We start from the raw sequence: 14,465 nt of genomic DNA on the forward strand, positions 1-14,465 counted from the left end.
AATTTAATCCGTGTTAACAAGTTAATTTTGCATATCTTAATTCAACCATATTAAGTCTTAATTCTTTAAACTATAAGTTTAAACAAACATATTTTTACTTAATAAAATTGTAGTATTAAAACATAGTTATATCAATAGACTATACTTTTAACATATTCATATATACAGAGGAGGTTAATTTTAAAATGTATTTATATATACTTTTTTTTTCTCAAAAATATATTTTTATTTATTTTCGTATAACTCGTTTCCAAAAGAGGTCGCAAAACTTACAAATATTAAAAGAAAACAGTCTCCCGCGCCCACACTTGGACCAATCGCTATCGCGACGTATTATTGAATATTGACACGATGCAGTTTGGCTCTTGAATGTTATGTTGCGATGCGAGTGAGTGAGTGAGTGAGTGAGTGAGTGAGGGTTTTACTACCTTCACACCTCATTACAAAACCCTCTTCTTCCGCAGTACAGTGCCCGTCCTTATCTCTTTCTCAATTTTTTTTTTTATTTCCCCAATTTCCACGCTTCTCTTTTCTCCTCTTTCTGCTTCTCATCTATTCCTCAACTCTAATTATCTTCACTGCATACGACCATTCTACTCATACAAGTTTTGCAAGGTACCACAAAATCTCTTTCTTTCATTTTCTTGGGTTGCTAACCTAACCACTATCAATTTCGGGGTGAATATAGCTGTAGGCCTCGGATCCTACTCCGGGCCCAATTACTTCTTGCTATTTTATGCTTGCCCGTTATCTCTTCACTTTTCCCTTGTATTGAAGCTTTTTGTGATATTGAAGTGTTTAGGAGTTTCTTTTGTTGTGCACCAGTGCCATTGAGTTTCGCTAGTGATGATATCTCTAAGCAGATTATCAAGTGTTATGTAATGTGTCTTTGAGTTGACTATCACTGCACGCAGGTTGAGATTCTTGAAGAGGTGCCAAACATGATGCATTCTGTAAGGGGTGGCCTGGGGCAAACGTTTGCGCTTGCTAAGCATAATGAATCGGAAGGGAGAAAGACTCGGATTCGGCGCTCCAAGGAGGAAAGAAAGGCAATGGTGGAATCCTTTATACAAAAGTAATTGCGTTTTAGTTTCATACTTTCACTTGACTACATATTCACTATCGTATTCAAATTTGGATTTGAAATTATCTCATCATTGTGCCTGCTTTTGTTTCACAGATTATTAATTTTGGTTGTTTAAAGATGTAATCTAATATATATTGTACTTGTTGTTTTCATCTTTACCCGCTGTTTAATTTTCTGACCTTAGCCAATATTTCGCTTATGCTTAGCATATACGTTTGTACACTCACTGGTAAATATTTTTCGTTTAGGATCTGTTTGGTTCGGAGGAAGAGAAATATTTTAATGCAAGGGAGGTGATGGTAGTGATTTTGATTAAAACATTCTGTCTGATTAAAAGGGGAGGCGTCTTGTTTGGTTAAAAAGGGATGGGGACAGGTTTTACAAATCAATTTACTCTTATATTCTTATCATTTTATATTTCAAAACATGATTAGATATATTTTTGTCAGTGCATTTCAAATTTTATAAATCCTCTTCCCTCTCATCCAAATTCCCCAATATTGGAGGGGAACAAACATTTGATTACCACCTTCCGTTCTCCTCTTGTCGTAAAAATTGAACCAAGCAGTGATACTTTATAGAAGTCCATTATCTCATCTCCATTTCACCCCCTGTTAAACACTATGTTGACGAGATCATTTAAAGGAATGGCCACTTTCTTGATACAAGCTTTGAATCCTGACTCATTATTTGAGTTACTTGTGTAACTACCAACCTGTCGATAGTGCAAATGTGATCCAAGAGCAGTAGTGTTGCTTATTATATTGGTATTTGATGTTTTCTTAGTGCCGATATGATTACTTTTGCGACATCTATTCTTGGGCACTTGTTGAATTGCCTATTTCTTAAACTTTTATTCACAGGTGAAACCTTTTTTGTATTTACGTATTCTTTCTGTTATTTGATATCAATCTAGTTCTAATTTTCTCATCCATCTTTCTACTTGTATCCAGATACCAAGATTCAAACAACGGAAACTTTCCATCACTTAATCTTACACATAAAGAAGTCGGTGGCTCTTTCTACACAGTACGGGAGATTGTACGTGATATAATTCAAGAAAATAGAGTGTTGGGTCCTGCTAAGTTCACTTTAGAAGATCTAAACACTGATAAATTTTTTGAACAAAATCCGCTGGGTTCAATTGCCAGAGTTCCCGAACCTTTTTCCACTGCATCTTCAATTGAAAATCATTGTGAGTCTGACAAGGTTCAGGATACAAATAAAACAATGATTTCTGTTTCTGATGGGTCGTATACTGAAGTTGTGGACAAGGTGGTTGACAAAGGGCACGTCATAAGTTTTGGTCACAAGGAACCTATTGAAGCGGTTGTTGCTGATGGGCGTGATACTAGAGCTGAGCATCAAGTGGTTGACCAAGAGCATACCATGAATGTTAGCCCCATAGGTGTTACGACCAATGAATCTGTTGAAATTTCTGTGGATGGATGTTGCACTGGAAATGAGTACAAATTTGTCGACAACGGGCATGTCTTAAATGATAGCCAGGTGAATATAGTGAGTAAGGAGTCAAATGAAATTGCTATTCTTGAGATGCAGTTAAATGATTCTTCTACACTCAAACAGAAAGTTGAACAAGAGTTGGCAGCTGCCAAAACACCAATGACCAAAGTAAATGCTGTGACAGAGGACTTAATAGTCGAGACATTTCCACTAACCCCTGGTTCCATGACTGCTGATGGAATAAGAAGTCCTGAAGGGTTGATGGACTCACGTAATTCACCAGAAACTGATATGAAAATGTTGGAATTGAGACAAGACGAGGAAAAGTCTGAATTAAATGGTATAGAGCCCTCGAAGAATTTCAATTTATTGGACAATAAATTTGAGGATGCCCCGGTAAATCAAATATTAAAGAACACCTCTAACACTGGGCTTGATAAGGAGGAGAGTGTAGGAGATATATCTGAAGAAAGCTCCAATCATTCTACCCACAAAGAACATTATGAATTTGAAGACCGCACTGATTCTCAAGTTGGAGTATCGCATAAAAATACCATAACCATCGACCAAAGCAAGAAAACGGATGAAATTATGGTATTTCTAAATCTATCACACTTATTGCACTACAGTCGTCTTCGATTATTTGGTATTTCTTTCTGTTTTGGGGAGGGGTGTGCAGTAATACGGTTTTGGTAAAATTGTGTTTTGCAGGCACAAAATTGGATACTATTTGTTATGTGTCAATTTTGTGTTTTCTCTTTCATCTTCAGCAACTGGATTAATTGGTTTGCATTTTCACTGAAAAGATTAAGACTCGCGGATCCCATAAATAATAAACAATATCTAGTAACTACTTTTCTGATACTTATTTGAGGGGAAATTTCAATGTAACCTTTAAATGTATTCTTACAGACAAACACTCAAACCAATAACCTCAGCAAGACATGTAAACCATCAGAGGAAGACGATGACCTGCTAAAAGCCGATAAACATAGAGTTGAAGGTCAACTTGGTGGCAACTCTCAGAGAAGCGGCACAACTGTGGATAGGATACATCTGTAAGTATATAGAAATTGATTTTATTTCAACTAATGTGCCTATTTTAACTCCATTCTATTATAGAAGTGAAATTGGTTTGGTTATTTACGAACATTTAATTGTACCTTTCTATGGTTTTCACTGCAGAGAATCCTGGGATGGAGCAGATAAGAATTCCGCAAAGCGAGAACCCAACCCTCTTTTAGCTGCTTGGAAAGTTTTTGTGGATGCTTTTGTAAAATTTTGGTCGGCATGATTAGTTAGTTTCTTTCTCTCCTGTTGCGTTATCGTCAGTGTTGTTCTTAACTATCAGAACAATTTTTGCGTAGAAGTGTGTTTAGATTTTAACTGAGCACTCAAGCTAGTTTCTATGGAATATATTGATATCATATTTGACTGTTTTTTTCAGTCGAATTCTTTTCAAAATTCACTTCGCTTAAAAAGTACAAGTTACTTTTTTTTTTTTACTTTGATTGAGTTTAACTTATTTTTTACAAATATAAATACTTATTAAATAATAGAAAGGATGGAGCTTTACGTTTTTTTAGCGTCCAATTTATTATATATTGTAATGGATTAAAACTATATCCAGAAAATTAAATAAGTGAGTTGGATTCATCTTTTACAAAAAGTTGAAATCATTGTTTTCAATCACTCTTGCTATATCAATCGAAATATTTGTGAATGTTAATAGAAAATCAAGTAATAATTTATATGACACTTATGGGTTTAGATTGAGGGAAAGAGAATAGAAAATAAAGGGAATTAAGTTTTTTTTTTCTTTTTTGGTAAAATTGATTGATGTTACAGAAAAATAAATCATGTTAGTTAAATAATACAATGAATTACAAAATTATCTTTAATTTAATTTTACTAAGAATACATATTAATCAAAATTAAAAGATAACTAATTATTAAGCAATTAATTCATAAATTAGAAATAATATTAATACATTATTTAAAATTTAAAATTGGAGTATATTTAAATAATTAATTGGAAATCATCTCCAATTTTTTTTTTCATGTACTAATTTAAAAATGTTAAAGTGAAAAAGAAAAAAATCAAATGAGAAAGGGCAATTACGTATTAAATTTGAAAGATGTGAAAATAATAATTTTATATTTTTAAAGGATGAAATTTAGAAAGAAAATTATTTTTAAGTTTTAGTAGGTGAAAACAAAATAAAATATCAAAACTTGTTTATTTTAGAGCAAAACCTTATTCATGGTTATTATAACAATTAAAAAAGTTAAAATATATAATTTAGAGTTATCTCTAACCTATTTAGAGTTAATTTTACACACTATTCTCTATCCTTTTAAATTAAATTGTAATCCTTTTTTTTTTTTTAAAGTTATCAAAATATATCTGCGCTTGTTTCGGACAAGTAGTTAATGTTAGCTTTCACATTCCACGACATTCAGTCTTGCTTTTTTCTTGTTTGGCATTAGATCCCAGGAATTGTGATCATGAGGCGTCTGAATTGGTTGCAGGCTGGACAAAGAAAAGTTCGACATTTATGTTCTCACAACTGGGTTGATGTTGTGGTCTTAGGAAGGTGTTATCTTCTAATACATTGTTATTTTGTAGGCCGTACGTAGCACAAAGTGAAGAACCTCGGAAGAATAGTTTTAAACGGAGAAAAGAGTTAAGTGTACGGAAGAAACGAAGCTAGGAAAGGGATTTGTGTAATTGATTTGTAACAATTTCTTTGGACACCGTTTCGTACTTTGTTACCTGGTAAATCTGATTCGTTCTTATTCCGTCTCATGGTCAATTAAATTAGCACCATTCCATTTCATAGTTTGATTGTAGATTCAAAATTCAATGTCTGACACCGTCTTCTTACCCCATGAAATCCTTACGGAAATCCTTCGCAGACTTCCGCCAAAGTCCCTTCTCAGATTCACCACCGTCTGCAAGTCATGGCGCTCTCTCATCACCCACCCATCCTTTATCTCTCTCCACCACCGTCACTCCTCCTCCGTTCTCCTCCTTCAGTTCAGCAACCGCTTCATCCTCCCCCACCGCCACCACCACCCCTCCACCACCCTCCGCCTCCCCTCCTTACTCCACCACGATTATTCCGTCGTTTCCTTCTGCAACGGCCTTGTTTGCGTCGCCTACGGTGAGCATTGCCAAACTGTCATCGTCTGCAACCCGTGTATTCGACGATTTGTCACCCTCCCCGCTCCCCTTCAGTACCCTTGCTACTACACTTCCAACGTTGCATTAGGCTTTGATTCCAGTAAATGTGATTACAAGGTGGTCAGGATTTCTTGCATGGTGGATTATTAGAAAGTGGGTTTTTAAGCCTAACTCAACCCCACAAAACCGGCTTGTAGGGTGAGGTTTGCACCTCACTTATATATTATAATTTGGCCTTATCTCTAGTCGATGTGGGACTTCCAACATGGATGATGAAAGGTTCGGCCTTTCTGCTCCCGAGGTTGAGGTTTTCTCTCTTGCAACTGGGTGTTGGAGGACCCTTGATCATGGCATTGCTCCTGTCTGCTACGTTGCTAGAGATACTCCCCCTGGATTTCACGATGGGCTTGTTCACTGGGTTGCCAAACGCTACGTGGCTGGTGGATGGTACAATTTTGTTTTGTCCTTTCACTTTGAGGGTGAGATGTTTCGTGAAGTTATGCTGCCAGAGAGCTTGGCTCGTCGTACCTCTTGGGGTATGATTAAGGTTGTTGGGGGTGGCAATGGGAAGACACTTACTGTGTACGATGTGGATGGGGGTTCTCCATGCTCTTGTAACATTTGGATGATGAAAGAATATGGTGAGGTGGAATCTTGGAAGAAGGCCTTTTCTTTTCTTATGAGCGGATTTTGCTTGGAAGCACCGTCTTTGGGAATGATGCTCACTGACGTGGAAATTCCACCGATGGAATTGTGTGTTACGTGCAGTGGAGAGGTGTTGCTGCTAGTGGATGTGGCAGGAAGGAGATGCCTGTATTCGCTGGACATAAAGAAGAAAAGTTTTACGGACCTTCGAATTGAAATAGGCGCAGGGTTTGTTTATTGTGGTTATTATGCTGAGAGCTTACTTTTACTGAACATAGCAAGTGGTGTAGTTTCTTATTGAAGGGGTAACGACATTCCAATCTGATACTTATGCAGTGTATGTTATCATTGACTTATCACGTCTACGTTTATTTTCCACACATTTTGTTGCTTTCTCGGTGGGATTAAACCATTCCAAGTACAAGGAGTGTAAACCAAGTCTTTATCTTTGTTTCGTGTTTGTGGATTCCAAGTACCCAACGGTTTACTGCGAATACGATACCTGTTAGTATGTTTTGCTTGCTTTAAATTCTAAAAGAATTTTGTCTGTAAACTATTCGAGGTGGTGTTAACTCAGTTTTTTTCATCATTATAATGTTTGTCTAAATTATGTCAGTTTGTTGTTGAGCAATATGAGATTTGTCTACCAAACTGTCATTATATTTGTAGTCTTGAATGGCTTGCGGTTTTGTTATGTTTATCATTACAATGAAAATAAAAAATGGGGAAGGTTAAGGAATAACTAGAAGGAATAACTAGGGAGTGAAATCTGATGGCAATCGTGAAACATTGCTCAGGAGAATTTTGTCTGTTGTCTATCCTAATTCCCTGACCACTATGAAACAGTCATGTGCATAATTTTTCTAGTTTGAGATTTCGCATTCAGGGAATGTGGAACGTGCATTTATGTCTGTATATCTGTTTATTTAAGGACACAGAGGGTTCTTTTAACAATTATGGAAGTGTTCTGGTAGTCAAGCGACTGGTCCTACAACATTAGGCAGGCTTTTGTAGTTGCTTAATATCCTTATATACTTGCCTATTATGGTGATACGTTGTTGACATTTATCAGCTAATTACTAAACTATGATAGTTTTTTTCTTTTGTGTATAGTATTTAGTGCAGAAATAGTGTTTTAAAAATATTACATTATATTGCTTGGCTAAATTCCCTGATGGGATGCTTGTAGGAGTATAACATTTAGTAGAATAAACACGTTGATGTGATACTTAAATTTTGAGGCGTTTTCCATCTAGTGGACTAATTTTTGGATTGGACTATGCTCTCATGCTTAAATCCTAATGATTGGTACTCTTGTTAAGAGTTGAACTACGAAAATGGCTACCTATAGGATAAATTAAGGTGCAACAAACCAAATACTAGTGGGCAATACTTTTTAAATTGATCAAGGTACTAGTTTAATAATATTTTTTATGTGATGACAAATGATTGTTGTACTCTTAGTTCAGATGAAATGTCAAGATACATAATGATGTTTAATATGAATTTGAAATAAAAATAAAAAATAAAAAACTGATCAAGGTATTAGTTTAAAATTTAATTCTTATTTCGGATGGAAACAAATATACAAAATAATATTAAAACCAAAATTTACAGGTTCTTAGTATTTAAAATGTGTAAAGTTTAAATAAAATGAGTATCATACTTAATCAAAACTTTCTATAATATTTATTAATAATAAGTTTATAAGTAGAATAAAAAATAAAATCACTAATATGTCAGGTTGAACTTGTTGAGAAAAAGAAGTTGAAATTGGTATTTATTGTTTTCTTTTGTTGAATTGATTTTACCGATCTGACAGGTTATGCTGGTTTAATATTGGTTTTGTGTTTCACCTATTTTGCACAGCAGCTGAATCAGACAGGGGAACGGTTCTTGTTGGAAGCAGCTTCTCCAAATCGATTTGATAACCATGCTAATAGGTGAGTGAAGCTGTAAAAGAAATAATATCTTTGGATGAATATGTTTGGAATTTCATATTAAGTAGAATAAATTGCTTGAACTATGCTTAAGGCTTAAAAACTCTACTATCTAATGAACTAGTTTTTTTTTTTTTTTTATTTATTTATTTATTCTTTTTAATTTGACTCGCTTTCTGTGCTTCTAACACGGTACCTTTTGCTGGTGCCTTATTTTTTTTGTTTCTTTAATTAGCATATTTCTTACTAATTTTTTGTCTTACGTTTTGTAGGCTTTTTAATGTTCAATTCGTCATAATCATATTTGTTGCTTGCATTAACTGTGTATTTTTCTTTACTTCAAGAATTTATATATCATTGCTTGATAATAGTTATTTTTTGCAGAAATTTCATCAGACAACCTTCAAAGCCGGAGCATCCTTGAGTTTCGCAGTGCCTGTTGTGTACTTGTGTGAATTCAGGTTGTTTTATTTTTGAATTCCATTTAAAAATTTATGGTAATGGCAATAACTATTAATATGAAAAGTTCTGAAATAATCTTTTGAACTACAAAAGATGAACCTTTTCGAAAATGATTTATTTTTGCAGATGATGTTGAGATATTTGTTGCTTTGACCTTGAATTTCAAATAGAGGGCATTGCTTTGCATCACTAACAATGTGAGTTTTTGTATTCAATTTTGTTCATACTTCGGATTAAATTTACTTCACCTAAAGTTGAACAAAGATTTTATTAAAAAATAAACTTTAAGTCTAATCCAACTTTATAAAAATAGATTTGTAAGATGAGATTTGCATGTATTTATGTATTTTGAATTAGTTATATTTCTAGTTAATGTGAGATTTTCAACATATTTCTTAAAACTAAGGTATATACATATCAAACATAGAACTAGACATTAATAGTTAGTCTAGGGTGAAATAATATATCTAACAACTAACAAATATCGTTAATATATTATTTAATAATGACTTTAAGTCTAATTTAACTTCACAAAACTAGTTTATAAGATAAGGTTTATATTTATTTATATATTTAAAATTAGTTTTATTTTTAATCTATATGTGTTGAAAGTAACTTTTAGGAAGAGTATATTTTGTCTTTAAAATAAGTGACAATTTTCTTTTGTATGTATGGAATGTTTTTTTATTTCTAAATACATTAATTTTTGGTCAAAATGTTCAGAGTTTAATTTTTGTGCACTGTTTGAAAAAAATTGACGTTAAAAAGATTAAAGATGAAGATAATTGTGGCTAGAAAGGTCTTGTTTTTAAAGAAAAGAATATTTATTCTAATGTTTGAATTTGTATTTCTCTTATCTGTAAGAATTTAAACACCAACTTGATCAAATACTTGGGATTGGGTTTGGGCCAGGTTGAATATGGATCTGACAGTTGCATTAAATTCCTCCCATTCAGCATTTTCTTCATGCCCTCATAATTTCTAACTGCACCCTAAATCTTCCTAAAAATTATTTTCGGATTATCTGTTTCAAAGATTTTTCAGAACAAGCTTTCTACAACATTCGGAACACGAAAAACATATTCTAATTTCTTTTTTTCCATAAACCTGTCAAAGAATGTAGGAGAGAAAGGAGGCGTAGCAGTAACAATGGCAGTAACGTTATGTGTGCAGGAAGGTATTTTAATCTTGAGTACCGTATTATACGCTGTTTTTTTTAATACAAAGTGAAAATATATGTATCACATAAGCGTAACCACTGTTAAAATAACTTTTTTCTTTAATCTCTTTATATTAATATGAGATACAATTAATAATAATGGGACAGGAAGAAAATACCTTTCCATTCTCTTATCAGTGTTAAATATATATCAGGAGTTCACCAAGTTTATAAGTTTATAGGATGGAATTATTTAAATAATTTATTGTTAGAATGTATGTAAATATTTACTGTTAAATCACTTATGTACAAATATTTAAACTTAAATAATTTAAAGTTTTTATATATAATAATTGTTACGAATATCACACGATTTATTGATTAGAGAGAAATTTTTTTAATAAAGAATTATGAGGGATGTCATTTGTGTCAAAGGAAATCAAACTCTTGGCTGAAATCTTTCGGCAGTGAACTATTTGGACTCTAAATGATAGAACTGCGTGTTAAATATGGAACAGACTGTTTACCAAAGAGACAAGGTAACAAATATTAATTAAGTTCATACACATGAAGTTTCTAATATACTAAATATTTTGTGTTTTTTAATATATTAAAGCCTTTTTCCATACAAATATGTTTCATTTCGATATTAATTTTTTAATCCATTTTCTTCTTAGGAACAAAAAAAAATTACCAACAAAGAAAAATAAGCATATACATAAAATATGGACATATTTAAATAATGATATTTTGACACACAAAATTTTAATATACATTTGACACAATTTTTTTTATTTATTTTTTACTTTTTTTCAAAAAAAAATATAAATATTGTATGTTAAATAGATGTAAAATTGTATCTCGTTACCATTATTTTTTTAATCTACGTTTGTATTGACCTCCTTAGTATGAAAATAGTTTCTGCATTGAATTTGATGTGAAAATTTAAACATAAAAAAACACAAACTCAAACACGCTGTCTATTTGTAGTTACATTAGAGGTGCAATGATTTAGGTGGAAAATGGGAAAAGTAGTGGAAAGAGAAATCAAATTTTGAAACTGAAGTTTTTTACATCACAATCAGGACGTAGACGGATACCAAGAGAGGTTTGAGTAATTGAGTTTTTGTTTTCTGAGAATAGGAAATTTAGATTTCAAAATAATAATAATAATAATAATAATAATAATAATAATAATAATAATAATAAAGAGTGAATGATTTCTGTGGTGTTGTTTTTAAGTACCTTAGCATTGAAGTGAGTGAGAATGAAGAATGGCCAATACTAACTCCAAATTCCTGAAAGAACATAAAGCACACAGTGTCACTTCACAATCATAACGTGTCAATTATGGCAATAATATGACTCATTTGTCAACAACCTTTTTGCTTAGATAGATGTTAGATCCGGCTACTACAATATATACCTATACAAAAATATATGCAATAATTCAATCTCAAATCCACTGCTTTCAAAACAAATAATCCCAGGAGGCAACAAGCATGTTGCAGACAACATCATTAGGAATCAAATACGAGTACAAGAAAACTACAAAGACAAACCAACAAAACTCTCACCCCAAAATCAACCAGTCAAGAAACCAAAAACATTATTCAACAACCATTCTTCCTTCGGGATTATCCCTTTTTTCATTATTAAATCATTCCACTAAATTAGTTTATTCATTACAATATGACTAAAGTTTTATTCCATTGTTCAAACTTCCTTATCAAAACCTCTTACACTGACTACAAGATTAAAGCGAGTTAATCTTGATACATATATTCTATCATCTAATTCAATAATCATGAGGTGGTTCTCATCTCACATCAATTGAACCACCATGTCTCCCTCCTTTTTAATGCTCACATCTGGCCCCATACTTATGCATCCACTTCATTCTCTTGCTTAATCTTTCAAACTTACCTTCATTTTGATGCTGCTCTAATTACTTTCATTCTCTTACTTCATGCTTCGTTCACACAATCAAAAAAGTTATCTTCACATAATATGCTGTCAAGTGTATAAGCAAAAAGGGTTTTTTTTTGTACTCAAAATAATACATATATAGAGTTTGGCCTCAACCTTTTTTTATTCACAAGAAAAGTAAATATACAAAAAAAACTGAACTTTTCTTACTATTGGCATACCCTTATGTTCCATGATAATCCTTTTTTTTTTGGAGTCAAAAGTTGCATCATAATTTGTTGCAATGGGTTGCTCTCATGCACCTTCACAAGACTACAGGTGGGGAAGCTTTCATAAATTTCCACATATTGGCCCATCTTTTGCGTTTGACAGTCCTTATCAACAAAAACTTTGGGTCACCCAAACACGTCTCAATTTCTTTCAGATTTCAAGACCCATCAATTAAACCCTCATCTCTATATGCTGTAGATTTGTCGCAAGCAAGATCGCTACATGTGTCTTTCTCTTACATCATGCCTCTTTCGATTCATGTTATTTTTAGTTTTTGCATAACATTCAAGTATCATCACATAATATCTCGTTTTAGCCTATAGTAATACCTAACACGCTATGCCGAATCCTTTTAGTTAAAAAGAAAAAGATGAGTATGATCGGTAAATATAATTTATCTGCTCTACTGATAGAGTTGTAGCTTTTTAAGGTACAATTGCGTCATTCTAATTTGACACAGCAACAAAAAGTGCTTATGTTATAGCATTTCTTCCACATGCAACGCATTTGCTTACGGAAGCTATATAATTCTGGTTCAATCTAACATCATGATCTCCACTGTTTACTCTATCTGTTTATGTTTTATATACTTTTTTCTTGTCTGTTTTCATTTTTTATTCAATGAATCTCACTAGACATTTTATTAGTTTCAGTAAAACTTAATTAATAATTAAAAAGGTGTCATAAGAAAATGCATTATATAGTAAATTTCCTCTACCTAATAAAGTGCACTTTGAATAAGAAACTTAAATTCTCACATGTCATTGTTTCTCTAATAAAATGCATTACATTTTCACTGTGAAGCAGTATACCACATGCATGGTCATGGATTAGTTCAGAAACACGGTGCTACTGTGTCCATTAATGAAAAACCTGCACTTTCCTTTTTGTGTGGCAAGTGTGGAGCAAATTTTTGGTAACCCTGTAGATCATAGTGGTGTTTTCTTTGGAATCAGCTAGGAAACAAAAGAGCATGATGGTTTAAGATCATCATCATCATCATGGACCAGCTTCGGAGCCCATGTAAAAACAAATTAATTTCAATGTTTACAACAGTAGAAAAACCAGGTTTTGTATGCAACAACAAGCAACCCATGTTACTGTTTTAAACGTTGTCTTAATTATTGCCTTTTAATTTAAAGCTACACAACTTTACTCTGCAAACATCACATGGTATATAGATTTCTTGATTGTCAATATTATACTAAACAACGCCTCATTTCACTCGTGCCATGTATATATCTTTTGTTGACTTAGTTCCTCGTGCAATCATATGTAGAACCCTGACATAGAAACTTCATTTGGATGAGGAAGAGAAAAAGAAGACAAACTTGTTATGGTAGTAAATCTGTGCAGTGAATAAATTTGAATTATCACAGAACGAGTTGCCTACAGCAACTAAAGGAAGATAATGAAGTAATCCAGACAAACAGCAAATTTTTCACCTGACAAGGCAAATTCATATTCATATATACAACAATCAGAGAACTTACAAACTCATTTTGTAGGATGGATTTAAATTTAAAATCTACTTCTTAGATGATATCATCATCATTCAAAACCTAATTTGTTGTTTGTTAAGTTTATCTTATGACTTGTTATCGGACTACGATTAATATAGTCTTATGGAATATATATATTTTTATACAAAAGATGGATGATAAAAATCTCACATCGAATAAAAATAAAACAAATTCACATATTTTAAAAATTCATTTATAAGGTTGAATTAGATTTAAGATCCATTTCTTAAATCCATGCAACATCCTAACCAAAGTTTAATAAGAAGTTTCGTATAAAAGATACGAAGAAAGAATGAGTCACTAATTTAAATCTCTCTTTAAGAGTGTACAATGTCTTACATAAATTGAACATTTATTAAACATTAGTGTGCAAGGTATAGATGTTTCAGGTTTACTAGCTTCTGCTAGTTGCTATCAACAGAAGTGTTCAATTCATTCATAATGTTCTTCAACTATCCACAGCATTTTTAACTGATACCATCAACAACTGTACTTTTTTGGTTCATTATCTAGGCTATATTAAAATGTTTGGTGCAACCAATATTATAAAAGGTTTTAATGACAATGTTTCAATTAATAACTTCAATTGCAGCCAGCTATCTTCATAAATCAGTTGTTAGGAAGCACTCTTCACAAAAGCCATCTGACATGTGTATTATTTTCTATCTGCAAATTATGAATCCTTACATGTTTATAGCATTATATAGCCAAACACGACCAATCTTCATTTAATAAATTTCAAGTACTATCTGCTCTTGGCTCCAACCTTAATTTTTTTTGGCTCCAATCTTAATGGCTC

At 32.6% G+C, this 14,465-nt stretch overlaps 2 protein-coding genes and 1 long non-coding RNA gene across 3 annotated transcripts; 2 read left to right on the forward strand and 1 right to left on the reverse strand.

The window, feature by feature from the left end:
- The first annotated feature begins 356 nt into the window (after positions 1–356).
- On the forward strand, positions 357–3,997 carry LOC124834541 (DNA binding protein). The gene is made up of 5 exons (XM_047309248.2): positions 357–615; positions 915–1,075; positions 2,041–3,145; positions 3,464–3,609; positions 3,737–3,997. The coding sequence occupies exons 2-5, from the start codon at positions 942–944 to the stop codon at positions 3,843–3,845; spliced, it is 1,494 nt and encodes a 497-aa protein (XP_047165204.1). The 5' UTR covers positions 357–615; positions 915–941; the 3' UTR covers positions 3,846–3,997.
- On the reverse strand, positions 3,326–3,857 carry LOC148194634 (uncharacterized). Its single transcript, XR_015781450.1, has 2 exons — positions 3,715–3,857; positions 3,326–3,590 (listed from the first exon to the last, which is right to left on the reverse strand). It is a non-coding gene; the product is annotated as an uncharacterized LOC148194634 (long non-coding RNA).
- A 995-nt stretch (positions 3,998–4,992) lies between the features above and the next one.
- LOC124834542 (putative F-box protein At3g16210) lies at positions 4,993–7,034 on the forward strand. Its single transcript, XM_088095821.1, has 2 exons — positions 4,993–5,877; positions 6,005–7,034. The coding sequence occupies exons 1-2, from the start codon at positions 5,418–5,420 to the stop codon at positions 6,682–6,684; spliced, it is 1,140 nt and encodes a 379-aa protein (XP_087951947.1). The 5' UTR covers positions 4,993–5,417; the 3' UTR covers positions 6,685–7,034.
- The last annotated feature ends 7,431 nt before the right edge of the window (positions 7,035–14,465 follow it).

Source organism: Vigna umbellata, chromosome 8, assembly GCF_029865625.1.
Source record: "Vigna umbellata cultivar VRB3 chromosome 8, Vumbellata_1.0, whole genome shotgun sequence".
NCBI classification, from domain to species: domain Eukaryota; kingdom Viridiplantae; phylum Streptophyta; class Magnoliopsida; order Fabales; family Fabaceae; genus Vigna; species Vigna umbellata.

Excerpts from the sequence above, each read along its gene's own strand:
- LOC124834541 (XM_047309248.2), top strand. The coding sequence starts at position 942 with ATGATGCATTCTGTAAGGGGTGGCCTGGGGCAAACGTTTGCGCTTGCT. Across the intron at positions 1,076-2,040 it reads GTGGAATCCTTTATACAAAA|ATACCAAGATTCAAACAACG; the intron begins GTAATTGCGTTT and ends ACTTGTATCCAG. Across the intron at positions 3,610-3,736 it reads ACTGTGGATAGGATACATCT|AGAATCCTGGGATGGAGCAG; the intron begins GTAAGTATATAG and ends TTTTCACTGCAG.
- LOC124834542 (XM_088095821.1), top strand. The coding sequence starts at position 5,418 with ATGTCTGACACCGTCTTCTTACCCCATGAAATCCTTACGGAAATCCTT. Across the intron at positions 5,878-6,004 it reads GGTCAGGATTTCTTGCATGG|TGGATGATGAAAGGTTCGGC; the intron begins TGGATTATTAGA and ends GGACTTCCAACA.